Source organism: Phyllobates terribilis, unplaced genomic scaffold, assembly GCF_046119375.1.
Source record: "Phyllobates terribilis strain yellow unplaced genomic scaffold, ASM4611937v1 Scaffold_12__6_contigs__length_324123572, whole genome shotgun sequence".
Lineage (NCBI taxonomy): Eukaryota > Metazoa > Chordata > Amphibia > Anura > Dendrobatidae > Phyllobates > Phyllobates terribilis.
This window is the reverse complement of record NW_027362772.1, coordinates 217954510-217968614: the sequence shown is the minus strand read 5'-3', so window position 1 is coordinate 217968614 and position 14105 is coordinate 217954510. Positions and strand designations below refer to the sequence as shown.

At 42.9% G+C, this 14105-nt stretch overlaps 1 protein-coding gene across 5 annotated transcripts in view; it reads right to left on the bottom strand.

Moving 5' to 3' along the window:
* The window catches only part of TBCEL (tubulin folding cofactor E like), an 81895-nt gene that overhangs the window by 49015 nt on the left and 18775 nt on the right, over positions 1 to 14105 (bottom strand). For 3 of the 5 annotated variants that reach the window (XM_073656658.1, XM_073656660.1, XM_073656659.1), the window contains one exon: positions 787 to 928. In XM_073656658.1, coding sequence (XP_073512759.1) covers positions 787 to 928 — 142 coding nt within the window. Of the gene's footprint in view, positions 1 to 786; positions 929 to 12885; positions 13099 to 13367; positions 13505 to 14105 lie in introns of those variants that run through there. The other 2 variants (XM_073656661.1, XM_073656656.1) reach the window with 2 other exon arrangements.

The following is a 14105-nucleotide window of genomic DNA, read 5'->3' as shown; positions in this document are numbered from 1 at the left end:
CGCCAGCTGACCCCAAGGGTCAGGATAGCAAACACGGACACGGAGTCCAAGACGGGACGGATTCTGGTAGAACAGATATTAGAGCGGGTTCAGATGGAACAGGGTTTCAAGAACAGGTATTGGATCAGGTGTCACTGAAGCGGTTTCAGGTTCAGGTACCGCTGGAGTGGTTACAGGTTCAGGTGCCACCGGAGCGGTTACAGGTTCATGTGCCGCTGGAGTGGTTACAGGTTCAAGGTACTGCCGTAGAGGTTACAGGTTCAAGGTACCGCCGTAGAGGTTACAGGCTCAAGGTACAGATTCCGACTAGGACTAAGTACATAGGACTGGTACTGGTACAGGTTTAACTAGACAGGTACAGGGACCTGCCAACAGGATAACAGTTTGCAGACTGACTGACAATTGTTGCTCAGGCACCTCCCAACAGATAGAGGTGCCTTAAGTACTAAGTGACTCCCAGCTATTGGCTGGGGACACATTAGGAGTGTGCACTCTGCCCCTTTAAGATACATGAAGCAAGCGAGCCCTAAGCGCACTGCCAGGAGGCCTGTAAGGCGTGCGCAAGCCCTGGTGCACAGAAGCCAGGGCAGGAGACGCGGCAGGGCAGCCTGGGTAGTGAGTAAGTCGGCGTCACTGCCGGGAGGGAGACATGCAGGGACACCGAAGTTATAAAGGGGCTGTCCCATCTGCAATATTATGGCATATCCTTTGGCTATATCCCACGTCTCAAATTGGAATAACCCTGTAAACCTCTGCTCTGTAGTTCTTTATTATATCATCTGTTACCTTTCATGGGTGACACTTGTGGCCCTGGGGGAACATGGACTCCAGCGCCTGGACCCCTCCTGTATGGGAAGTTTTCGGGGCTGTACTTCTCACACAGCACTTGCATGAAACTCCTTCCACAAGGTGGGTCCATATCTGCTTCCTAGAAGAACAAGACAATGTATTACAGATGACGGTAAAGAACCTCACACCTAGATGTCACACAACCCCAGCACCTGCGGACTTCTCCATAAGACAGTACGTGGGATCGCTGCCCCGACAGGGTGACCATCAGCTTTCCTTGTACATATTTCTTCAAATGTTTCATTGTACAAAAAAAGGAGCAAAAGAGTGAAGAGGGTTGTGGATGGAAGGTTATACGTAACGTTACTCGTGCCCAATGAATATCTCGCTCTACGTGCTCGGAAATGTTTGCAGCAGAGAAGAACTCGGGACGACATGTTTACTACATTGATTTTTCCTTGCTTTAAAGAGAACATTGAGATAAATCTCATCTGAAAATAAACTACGGTGTGCACGGAAATGGAAGAACATCCAAAGTACAGAAAGCGGCTCACTGCTCCAGAAGTACTACAAGTCCATGATGCACAGTCCACGGAGCAGCGGGACATGAGAGTCGTGGAGACAAAGACTGGAAATATAAAACACTTTTTCATTGTTTGTAAAAAAGTAATTTTTAGGAAGAAGTTTGGAGCTTGTGTAGGTGATTGTGAATGTAATTTACACTGCACAGATCACAGGTACTGCGGCTTATGTCTGTATTTCAGTGTTCCGGGCTGTAGACGTGCGTCACTTACAATCTTCATCATTCATTGTGCTTTTTGGGATAACTTGCAGGTTTGCAGCCCCGGGCATGAGGCATGCACAGACCAGACGTGTATTGTGTATGGAGAGGATAGAGGCAGCAAGGAGGGACAGCAGGGATACACGCATGTGCGGATTGTACACGTCTGGTCATAGCTGCAAGCCAATAATGTGATAGGAAGAGAAACGTAAATGCACATGTCTGACATTAGAGGGAACCTGTCATCAGGATTTTAAAGCATGCATGTAAAGGCGCCTTCATACTAAGTAAAGCCTTATTGTTCTAGTAGAAATCTATTTTGTAGTTTTAAAGAAATCTATGAGCTTGTATGGAAATGATCTGTAAGTGCAGTGGGCAGAGGATGCACTTACCGCTCTCCTGCCCTCTCTGCCCGCTGCCTCCTGTCTCTAGGTCACTCATGTGTCAGTGACCTGTCAGGCAGAGGCAGTGGATGGAGAATAGGCAGAGGCAGGAGAGCTGTAGGTGCAGCCCCCGCCCACTGCACGTGCAGCCCCCGCACACTGCACGTGCAGCTCATTATCAGCTCAACTATGGATTTCTCTAAAATTGCCAAATAGATTTCTGTAAAAAAGGTGAGGATTTATTCAGCATTAAAGTGTCTTTACATATATGTCCATAGTGTTGGTTTAAAATCCTGATGACAGATTCTCTTTAAAGCACCACTCCGGTGTTTTTTTTAATTTCACGGCCGGAGTGGCGTCACTTATGCATGTTCTTTGCCCCTAGTAACATACTGACCAGCTGCCGTCTCCTACTCTTCCCAGCGCCGCTCCAGTCCCGATCGGCCACAGCCACAAGCTCTCAGTGTAAGTCTATGAGACCCTCGTTCTGGCTCTCTTAGACTAATATCGAGTTGTGACCTCTGAATCGCCCAGCAAACATTGGAGCGATCCGGCAGATCACAAACTGCAGGAGACGACTGGAGCGGCTCCGATGAATAGAATAGCTCAGTCCTATTTTAGTATTTTTTCGATTCGGTGCACAGGAGGTAAAAAAGAAGAATTTTTTGGCCTTCATCAGACTAACGACCCCCTTTGCGTACTCTCAGTATGCATGCCAGAAAAGCTTTCACTTGTGTATATGCTAAGGGTAGGTTCACATGAAGTGATTTGATGAGGAGCAAATATGCTCCAAAATCTATAATAGAAAGAAAATAAACATATACCGTGATGTAACTAGATAAGTAAAAACCAATAGCTCATATAGATAACAGGGTACTTATAAAACACCATTTTTGATTAAAAAAAAGTATAAAAGCCATCCCATCAGTGTCAATGTGCACTCAAATTGGGATGATCCTAACCTTACCATGTGCCATAGTGACATCAATGTGAATTAGGGCCAAGCAGGACGGGGTCCCAACTATGGACACCCAGCAATGGGAAGCTATATAAATGTAACGTCAGCTCAAAGAAAGGGAGACCATACCCTTACCTGTACTGAGTGCAAGGATATAAAACCAAAAGAAATGAACTGGACTATAAGTTGGCATGTGTGCAACATGTAGGATCTATATCATAGATGGTTCAAAGAGTATTTAAAGAGTTTTTTTTATGTGATTTTAGGAGCAGATCCGCTTCAAAATTCACGTTAAAAAAAACTCAATGTGAACATACAAAAAAGGGATTTTTCTCACTGGGGTTTTTAGGCATAAAAGTCTGATGTGATTTTCAAGAGAACTGTACATCGGAATCCATGTCCCCCCCCCTCCCCAAGATTTCAAATTTTAATGTAGGTTTTTTAAACAGAATTCGTCACCGGGTTTTTGCTCCCCCATCTGAGAGCAGTATGATATAGGGGCAGAGACCCTGATTCCAGTGATGTGTCACTTACTGGGCTATTTGCTGTCATTTTGATAAGTTTTCTCTGCTGCAGATCTAGCAGTCCTCTGAATGCTGAGCTCTGTATAACCCCGCCCACAACTCTGATTGGCAGCTTCCTGCCTATGCACAGTGTACACAGAAAGCTGCCAATCAGTGGTGGGGTTATACAGAGCTCATGAATATGGAGGACTACATGGCTGCATGTTTACTAGTCCTCTAGTGATAATCCCCTGCTCATAAAACTGTGATTTTATCAAAACTACAGCAAACAACCCAGTAAGAGACACATCGCTAGAATCTAAGCCTCTACACCAACATCATGCTGCTCTCAGTTTAGGTGGCAAAAACCTGGTGAGATTGCATTTAAAGTAGTTCTCCAAGAAAGAGATAAAATGGCGTCCCTGATATAATTCAAACTACAGCCCATCCTACTCATGTCACATGATAAAAAAATTAGTTAAATACCTTGTAAAAATCCCTGAGCGCCTTTGATTCAGTCGCTGTGTTTCCTTTTTACGCTGTATTGCTCTATAGCAGAGATATTCATATCCGCTTTTTTTGGAGCGCAATATGTGAAATCTCTGCTTGTAGTTCAACTGAGCATTTCTTCAGTCTTCTCTGCGGATGCGAGTGTCTTCACCCTTCCCTCCCAGAGTCTACCAGTCACAGCTCATCAGCGTCTGAGACTGCTAGATCAGCTGCTGAGCGGAGGTTGTCTGGGAGGGAGGGGTGAAGCGCATGCGCAGGGATTCATACAAGGTATTTAGTTCAATTTTTTGGAGAAAGTGACAGATCCTCTTTAATGAACATCATGGTGGACATGACTATACAAAGAGAACATGTGCCCACGTACCATGTCTGTTGCAGATCTGCTGCATGGATTTGTGTGTGGACAATCACACACAAAATAGTGCGGCAATCAGATGCCTGACCGCTGCTCCATTCATTCTTAATTGGGCAGCCAGAAATCGCTGAGCGCAGCGCTCGGCACCCAAAGTTACAATCGGCCAGAAATTCCATGACAGTCCATAAACATGGAGCACTTTTTTGCCCTCTCTGTAAAAAAAATTAATGTGTCTATGATCTTTTTGAAGCTGAAGAACCTAATACAGATTATTTTGACTATAATTATCTTTATCATTTTACAGTTTACAGTGAATGCAGCTGATGTCTTTCATATCAGAATTATGGGCAGTAGACATCACTTATCATAATTTATTATGATTGTCCAATGTGTCTGTAAAAAATATTGTCAGTCTGATTTTTTGATTAACTGTCCACAAAAAAATAAAAAAAGTCAAGTTGGCACCCCAAAAAAAGAGAATGACTAGAGTGCTGATAGCCCGTGCACACCGCTGCTCCATTCTAACGGGGATAAGTGTCCCCCATTCTGCCGACCAGCGCAGCAGTCAGACCCCAAGTTATCACCTATCATATGGATAGGTGAATACTTAAAGGTGTTGTTAGCAGAAAACAAGTTATCAAAAGAACATTAAAAATGTTATATTCCATACACATACAGTACAGACCAAAAGTTTGGACACACCTTCTCATTTAAAGATTTTCTGTATTTTCATGACTATGAAAATTGTACATTCACACTGAAGGCATCAAAACTATGAATTAACACATGTGGAATTATATACTTAACAAAAAAGTGTGAAACAGCTGAAAATAGGTCTTATATTCTAGGTTCTTCAAAGTAGCCACCTTTTGCTTTGATGACTGCTTTTCACACTCTTGGTATTCTCTTGATGAGCTTCAAGAGGTAGTCACAGGAAATGGTTTTCACTTCACAGGTGTGCCCTGTCAGGTTTAATAAGTGGGATTTCTTGCCTTATAAATGGGGTTGGGACCATCAGTTGTGTTGTGCAGAAGTCTGGTGGATACACAGCTGATAGTCATACTGAATAGACTGTTAGAATTTGTAATATGGCAAGAAAAAAGCAGCTAAGTAAAGAAAAACGAGTGGCCATCATTACTTTAAGAAATGAAGGTCATAAATTGCAGGTTAACAGCAGCTCAGATTAAAGACCAGGTCAATGCCACACAGAGACACATCTCTACAACAACTGTTAAAGAGGAGACTTTGTGCAGCAGGCCTTCATGGTAAAATAGCTGCTAGGAAACCACTGCTAAGGACAGGCAACAAGCAGAAGAGACTTGTTTGGGCTAAAGAACACAAGGAATGGACATTAGACCAGTGGAAATCTGTGCTTTGGTCTGATGAGTCCAAATTTGAGATCTTTGGTTCCAACCACTGTGTCTTTGTGCGACGCAGAAAAGGTGAATGGATGGACTCTACATGCCCGGTTCCCACCGTGAAGCATGGAGGAGGAGGTGTGATGGTGTGGGGGTGCTTTGCTGGTGACACTGTTGGGGATTTATTCAAAATTGAAGGCATACTGAACCAGCATGGCTACCATAGCATCTTGCAGCGGCATGCTATTCCATCCGGTTTGCGTTTAGTTGGACCATCATTTATTTTTCAACAGGACAATGACCCCAAACACACTTCCAGGCTGTGTAAGGGCTATTTGACCAAGAAGGAGAGTGATGGGGTGCTACGCCAGATGACCTGACCTCCACAGTCACCAGATCTGAACCCAATCGAGATGGTTTGGGGTGAGCTGGACCGCAGAGTGAAGGCAAAAGGGCCAACAAGTGCTAAGCATCTCTGGGAACTCCTTCAAGATTGTTGGAAGACCATTTCCGGTGACTACCTCTTGAAGCTCATCAAGAGAATGCCAAGAGTGTGAAAAGCAGTCATCAAAGCAAAAGGTGGCTACTTTGAAGAACCTAGAATATAAGACATATTTTCAGTTGTTTCACACTTTTTTGTTAAGTATATAATTCCACATGTGTTAATTCATAATTTTGATGCCTTCAGTGTGAATGTACAATTTTCATAGTCATGAAAATACAGAAAAATCATTAAATGAGAAGGTGTGTCCAAACTTTTGGTCTGTGCTGTATATAAGTCATGGTCAGGAAGGACTTCCCGACCAATACAGTATATATACGTTATGGCAATTGCCCGCGCACAGAAGCCGGGTGTCAGCTGATTCTGACAGTGCCAGCAGTGGTGGAACGATCGTAGCATTTAGCAGTGAGTTTAGGGAGTCCCCTCTGAACTACGATCGGTGCCCCCGTGACGTCATTGCGAGGGGCCGATAGTTGCGATGGTGACCCGATGTCGCTCCAAAGATCGCAGTAAGGCTCGACGCACATTTATCCTGCACTGAGCACTTACACTGGGGTTTCCATTTAAATCTCCGAAATATGTGATTCAGATGAAAAACCCAGAGGAAGATTTCCTGTAATGAGGCAGATGGACCCACTGTGGATGCCGTCTGATCTGTGATCCAGTGGTGGCCGTCTTTTTGGGCGTACATAAAAGTGCCTTTGGTCACAGTTTTGTGCATCTCTGAAACAAAAAACACCGCTGAACAGAGGCCACACAGAGTCCAGAGTAACTCTGCTGCCTCATTATAGTGATTGGATCCCTCGGGGGTTCATCTGAATTATGTCACTCAGAGATTTAAATCGAAACCCCAATATCAGTGCTCAACGTAGCGCGCAGGATAAATGTGATCCAAAATGTTATGTAAAATGTTCCCAACAAAAGATTCAAATCAATCCACAAAAAAAGCAAGTCCCCACTCAGCTCCGGCATTTGTCAATGGAAATATAGGGGGCTTCCACGTTACTTATAGCACAAAGACTCTGGAAAAGCTAAATGGCTCCTTGCTCCCAAATCCAAATGCCCCCTTCCTTCTGAGCTCCAATGTGCCTAAAGGGCAGTATTTGGTATTTCTGTAGCGATGAGAGCCTGCCTAATTCATAGGTGCATGTCTCCAGAAGCATGAGCTGGACACAACGTACTGGTCACTACAACATACTGGTCACTACAGCGTACTGGTCACTACAAAGGCAGTTTTCAATTTTCACTCAGCAACATCCACTGCTGCTAGTTTCTGGAAAACACCCATGGAGTCAAAATTATCACTACACCTCATGACCCAATATCAACATGGGTTTACAAGGGACCGTTCCTGTCAAACTAATCTGATCAGTTTTTATGAGGAGGCAAGTTCTGGACTGGACCAAGGAAATGCAGTGGATGTTGTGTATATGGACTTTTCAAAAGCTTTTGATACGGTTCCACACAAAAGGTTGATACATAAAATGAGAACAATGGGGATAGGGGAAAATATATGTATGTGGGTTAAGAATTGGCTCAGTGATAGTAAACAAAGCGTGGTTATTAATGGAAAACACTCAGACTGGGTCTCAGTTAACAGTGGGGTACCACAGGGGTCAGTATTGGGCCCCCTTCTTTTTAACATATTTATTAATGACCTTGTAGGGGGCATACAGAGTAATATTTCAATATTTGCAGATGACACTAAACTCTGCAGGGTAATCAATACAGAGGAGGACAATTTTATATTACAGGAGGATCTATGTAAACTAGAAGCTTGGGCTGATAAATGGCAAATGAGCTTTAATGGGGATAAATGTAAGGTAATGCACTTGGGCAGAGGAAACAAAATGTATAATTCTATGCTTAATTGTAAAACACTGGGCAAAACTGTAACTGAAAAAGACCTGGGTGTATTGGTGGTCGACAAGCTCACGTTTAGTGGCCAGTGTCAGGCAGCTGCTGCAAAGGCAAATAAAATAATGGGATGCATTAAAAGAGGCATAGATGCTCATGAGGAGAACATAATTTTACCTCTATACAAGTCATTAGTGCGACCACACTTAGAATACTGTGTACAGTTCTGGTCTCCGATGTATAAGAAAGACATAGCTGGACTAGAGAGGGTGCAGAGAAGAGCGACCAAGGTTATTAGAGGACTGGGGGATCTGCAATACCAAGACAGGTTATTACACTTGGGGTTATTTACTGTGGAAAAAAGAAGGCTTAGGGGTGATCTTATTACTATGTACAAGTATATGAGGGGACAGTACAAAGACCTTTCTACTGATCTTTTTACTCTGAGGCCTGAGACGGGGACAAGGGGGCATCTTCTACGTCTAGAGGAAAGAAGGTTTAATCATAATCACAGACGGGGATTCTTTACTGTAAGAGCAGTGAGACTATGGAACTCTCTGCCGCATGATGTTGTAATGAGTGATTCACTAACATTTAAGAAGGGACTGGATGCCTTTCTTGAAAAGTATAATATTACAGGTTATAAAAACTAGATTCCTTGATAGGGCGTTGATCCAGGGAACTAGTCTGATTGTCGTATGGAGTCGGGAAGGAATTTTTTTCCCCAATGTGGAGCTTAGTGTTTGCCACATGGTTTTTTTTTGCCTTCCTCTGGATCAACATGTTAGACTATGGGTTGAACTAGATGGACTTAGTCTTCCTTCAACCTTAAAAACTATGTTACCTGTAGATAAATTCCCAAAGGGGTATAATTTCCAAAATGGGGTTACTTGAGGGGGAATTCTGCTCTTCTAGCACTTAGAGGCTCGATATATTGAGTCCACAAACTATTCTAGGAAAATCTGTGCTCCAAGAGTCAAATAGGGCTCCATCCCTCCCGAGTCTTGTCATATGGCTAAGCAGTACTGTACCGCCACATATGGCGTATTTCTACAAGCAGAAATTGTGGGACAAATTTTGGTGCCATTTTTACCCATTTCCTAGTGTGAAAATGTAAAATCTGGGGATAAAACTACATTTTGGTGGTAAAAATGTAATTATTTTTTTCTTTACTGCCCAATAGTATAAAATTCTGTGACACACCTGTGGTGTCAATATGATCACAGCACCCCTAGATGAATTCATTGAGAGATGTAGTTTGTAAAATGGGTTCACTTATGGGGGATTAGGCTGATCTGGCACATCAGGGGCTCTGCCAATGTGACATGGCACCCTGCAAAATCTGAACTCCAATATGGCGCTTTTTCCCTTCGGAGCTTTGCACTGTGCCTCAAAAGTAGTTTTCAACCACATATGGGGTATCGGTATACTTAGGAGAAATTGCACAACAAATTTTGGGGTCCATTTTCTCCTGCTATCCTTGTGAATAAGAAAAAAATTAGGCTAAATCATTTTAATGGGAAAAATATACAGTACAGACCAAAAGTTTGGACACACCTTCTCATTTAAAGATTTTTCTGGATTTTCATGACTATGAAAATTGTACATTCACACTGAAGGCATCAAAACTATGAATTAACACATGTGGAATTATATACTTAACAAAAAAATGTGAAACAACTGAAAATATGTCTTATATTCTAGGTTCTTCAAAGTAGCCACCTTTTGCTTTGATGACTGCTTGGCATTCTCTTGTTGAGCTTCAAGAGGTAGTCACCGGAAATGATCTTCCAACAATCTTGAAGGAGTTCCCAGAGATGCTTAGCACTTGTTGGCCCTTTTGCCTTCACTCTGCGGTCCAGCTCACCCCAAACCATCTCGATTGGGTTAAGGTTTAGTGACTGTGGAGGCCAGGTCATCTGGCGTAGCACCCCATCACTCTCCCTCTTGGTCAAATAGCCCTTACACAGCCTGGAGGTGTGTTTGGGGTCATTGTCCTGTTGAAAAATAAATGATGGTCCAACTAAACGCAAACCGGATGGAATAGCATGCCGCTGCAAGATGCAGTGGTAGCAATGCTGGTTCAGTATGCCTTCAATTTTGAATGAATCCCCAACAGTGTCACCAGCAAAGCACTCCTACACCATCACACCTCCTCCTCCATGCTTCACGGTGGGAACCAGGCATGTAGAGTCCATCCGTTAACCTTTTCTGTGTCGCACAAAGACACGGTGGTTGGAACCAAAGATCTCAAATTTGGACTAATCAGACCAAAGCACAGATTTACACTGGTCTAATGTCCATTCCTTGTGTTCTTTAGCCCAAACAAGTCTCTTCTGCTTGTTGCCTGTCCTTAGCAGTGGTTTCCTAGCAGCTATTTTACCATGAAGGCCTGCTGCACAAAGTCTCTTCTTAACAGTTGTTGTAGAGATGTGTCTGCTGCTAGAACTCTGTGTGGCATTGACCTGGTCTCTAATCTGAGCTGCAGTTAACCTGCGATTTCTGAGGCTGGTGACTCGGATAAACCTATCCTCAGAAGCAGAGGTGACTCTTGGTCTTCCTTTCCTGGGGCGGTCCTCATGTGAGCCAGTTTCTTTGCAGCACTTGATGGTTTTTGCAACTGCACTTGGGGACACTTTCAAAGTTTTCCCAATTTTTCGCACTGACTGACCTTCATTTCTTAAAGCAATGATGGCCACTCGTTTTTCTTTACTTAGCTGCTTTTTTCTTGCCATAATACAAATTCTAACAGTCTATACAGTAGGACTATCAGCTGTGTATCCACCAGACTTCTGCACAACACAACTGATGGTCCCAACCCCATTTATAAGGCAAGAAATCCCACTTATTAAACCTGACAGGGCACACCTGTGAAGTGAAAACCATTTCCGGTAACTACCTCTTGAAGCTCATCAAGAGAATGCCTAAAGTGTGCAAAGCAGTCATCAAAGCAAAAGATGGCTACTTTGAAGAACCTAGAATATAAGACATATTTTCAGCTGTTTCACATTTTTTTGTTAAGTATATAATTCCACATGTGTTAATTCATAGTTTTGATGCCTTCAGTGTGAATGTACAATTTCATAGTCATGAAAATACAGAAAAATCTTTAAATGGGAAGGTGTGTTCAAACTTTTGGTCTGTACTGTATATTTTTCATTTTCATAGATCAACGTTGTAAAATTCTGTGAAGCACCTGTGCGTTCAAGGTGCTCACCATACATCTAGATGAATTCCTTGAGGGGTCTAGTTTCCAAAATGGGTTCCCTTCTGGGAGTTTTCCACTGTTTAGGCACATCAGGGGCTCCCCAAATACGACATGACACCCGCAGATCATTCCATCAAAGTCTGCGTTCCAAACCCGTCACTCCTTCCATTCTGAGCTCTGCCGTGCGCCCAAACAATGGTTTTCCCCCACATATGGGGTATCGCCGTACTCAGGAGAAATTGCACAACAATTGTATGGTGTAATTTCTTCTGTTACCCTTGTGAAAATGCAAAGTTTTGGGCTAAAAAACATTTTTGTGGGAAAAATTAGATATTTTTATTTTCACGGCGCAAAATTCTAAACTTCTGTGAAGCACCTGGGGGTTCAGGGTGCTCACCACACATCTAGATAAGTTCCCTGAGGGGTCTAGTTTCCAGAATAGTGTCACTTTTTGGAGGTCTCCAATGTTTAGGCACATCAGAGGCTCTCCAAACGCGACATGGCGTCCGCTAATTATTCAAGCAAATTTTACATGCAAAAAGTCAAATGGCATGCCTTCCCTTCCAAGCCCTGCTGTGCGCCCAAACAGTAGTTTTCCCCCACATATGGAGTATCGGTGTGCTCAGGAGAAATTGCACAACACTTTTTGGGGTCTATTTTCTCCTTTTACCCTTGTGAAAATAAAAAAAAATGGGTCTAAAGTAAAATTTTAGTGAAAAAAAGTTAAAATGTTCATTTTTTCCTTTCACATTCCATTAATTCCTATGAAGCACCTGAAGCATTAATAAACTCCTTGAATGTGGTTTTGAGCACCTTGAGGGGTGCAGTTTTTAGTAAGGTGTCACTTTTGGGTATTTTCTGTCATAAAGACCCCTAAAAGTCACTTCAAATGTGATGTGGTCCCTAAAAAAATGGTTTTGTAAATTTTGTTGGAAAAATGAGAAATCGCTGGTCAACTTTTAACCCTTGTAACTTCCTAACAACAAAAAAATATGTTTCAAAAACTGTGCTGATGTAAAGTAGACATGTGGTAAAATGTTATTTATTAACTATTTTTCATGACATGACTGATTTAAGGGCATGAAAATTCAAAGTTTGAAAATTGCAACATTTTTGACAAACTTTTTATATTTTCACAAATAAATGCAAGTGATATCGTAGAAATTTTACTGCTATCATGAAGTACAATATGTCATGAAAAAACAATCTCAGAATCAGTCGGATCCGGTGAAGCGTTTCAAAGTTATCACCTCATAAAGTGACAATGGTCAGAATTGTAAAAATTGACCTGGTAATGAAGGCGAAAACAGGCTCTGGTGCCAAAGTGCTAACTAACATTGCAAACTATAGGAGAAGATTTATGGTTTCTTTCATTATGCATACTGGAAAAACACTGATGACACATGGATGTAAAACACTGATGACACCGGTACCTGTTTTACATGTACAAGTTTTATATGGACGTGTGAAAAAGGCCTTAGGTTGAGTTACGAGAAATATATTTGCTCAGGAAAAAGTACAAGTGGCCCTTGTATCCAGCCGAGCTTCACCTTCACTGCACAGTGAACTAGCACTGAAAGTGAGTGACATGACAGCTGAGGCGATCACTACGGCCCCAGGTCTGTATGTCAGAGAGCAGAGCTGTGTACTGTGACTTTATGAGAAGAACTGAGTAACTCACCACATTCCAAGAGAGAACTTCACTCCAGGACCACATCACCGCCCGGTAGACACAGCTCTGGGGACACCGGTACTACCACAGCTCTGGGGACACCTGCACAGCTCTGGGGACGCCCGCACCACCACAGCTCTGGGGACGCCCGTACAGCCACAGCAGCTGCTGGTTCACAAGTGTGAATTTGGCAGTTGGGAGTCCACGCAGGGTGAATGAGATCTGTGGTTGCTATAGAGAAGCCAAAACAATGACTTCATGCACAGGATAGCCCCCTCTGCACAAGGTAAACCCTGCCCCTTCCCTTACTATATACCTTGTCTGGACACAAAGGTCTTCTCTGACAATATAGATCGCTAATAATTGTGCAACTGTAACTAGATCTACAGAGATCACTTTACCGCAACACCGGAAAGAGACTGGAGAAGCGAGCAACTGAGAAAAAGGACACAAATACAAACAGAAAATAATGAACAATAAACAAAACAAACCTGATAAAGTAGCAGCGTCAAGCACAGCCATATACTATTGGGAGCTTAGGACTCCATATAATGCCGCCCGTACACGACATACATATATCCGGGATAACCTCTGGACTTTTGCATTTAATCCCACATCTCAGGAGGACGAGGAAGTTGTAAATACAGAAACAGCAATAACAGTGCAGCAAACACTTATCAGTCCCAATCCTCCCATTAAAATATGTTTTGTTTTCAATAAGTGAAAGTGTTGGGACACAGCGACATTAGCCCAGAACCAGAGCAACATGGCGATTACAGAACGGCAGCGCTTCCCTGCTTGCTGCATTTTTTCATTATGAGGGTTATCGAAATTATAATAATCCTGGGATTTTACCGAAACACGCAGCCTGCCACGGGGACCGTAAAGGTCTTCAGATCATTTATAAATAGCTACAATTTGGCAAAGAAAAGCTAATGTTCATATCCGCCAAACAGTGCGCCCCACACACCGTGACGTATCTGCCACATACTGCTGTAAGAACAGAGGCGACACTGATGGTGAAATCAGGCAATGGACCAAAAATGCATGAAAACTGGATCTAGTCCACTAATGAATAACGGACCATTTTGCATTAATGAGGTCTTAAAGTGGTGAGTGTTTAGGAGATTACATATGGCATAATGTGATGCCTGCCGTAAATGATAAGATTTGTAGAAGTCATCTAGAAGAAAGAGACTGAGCAGGTGCATATATCCAGGTCACAGACG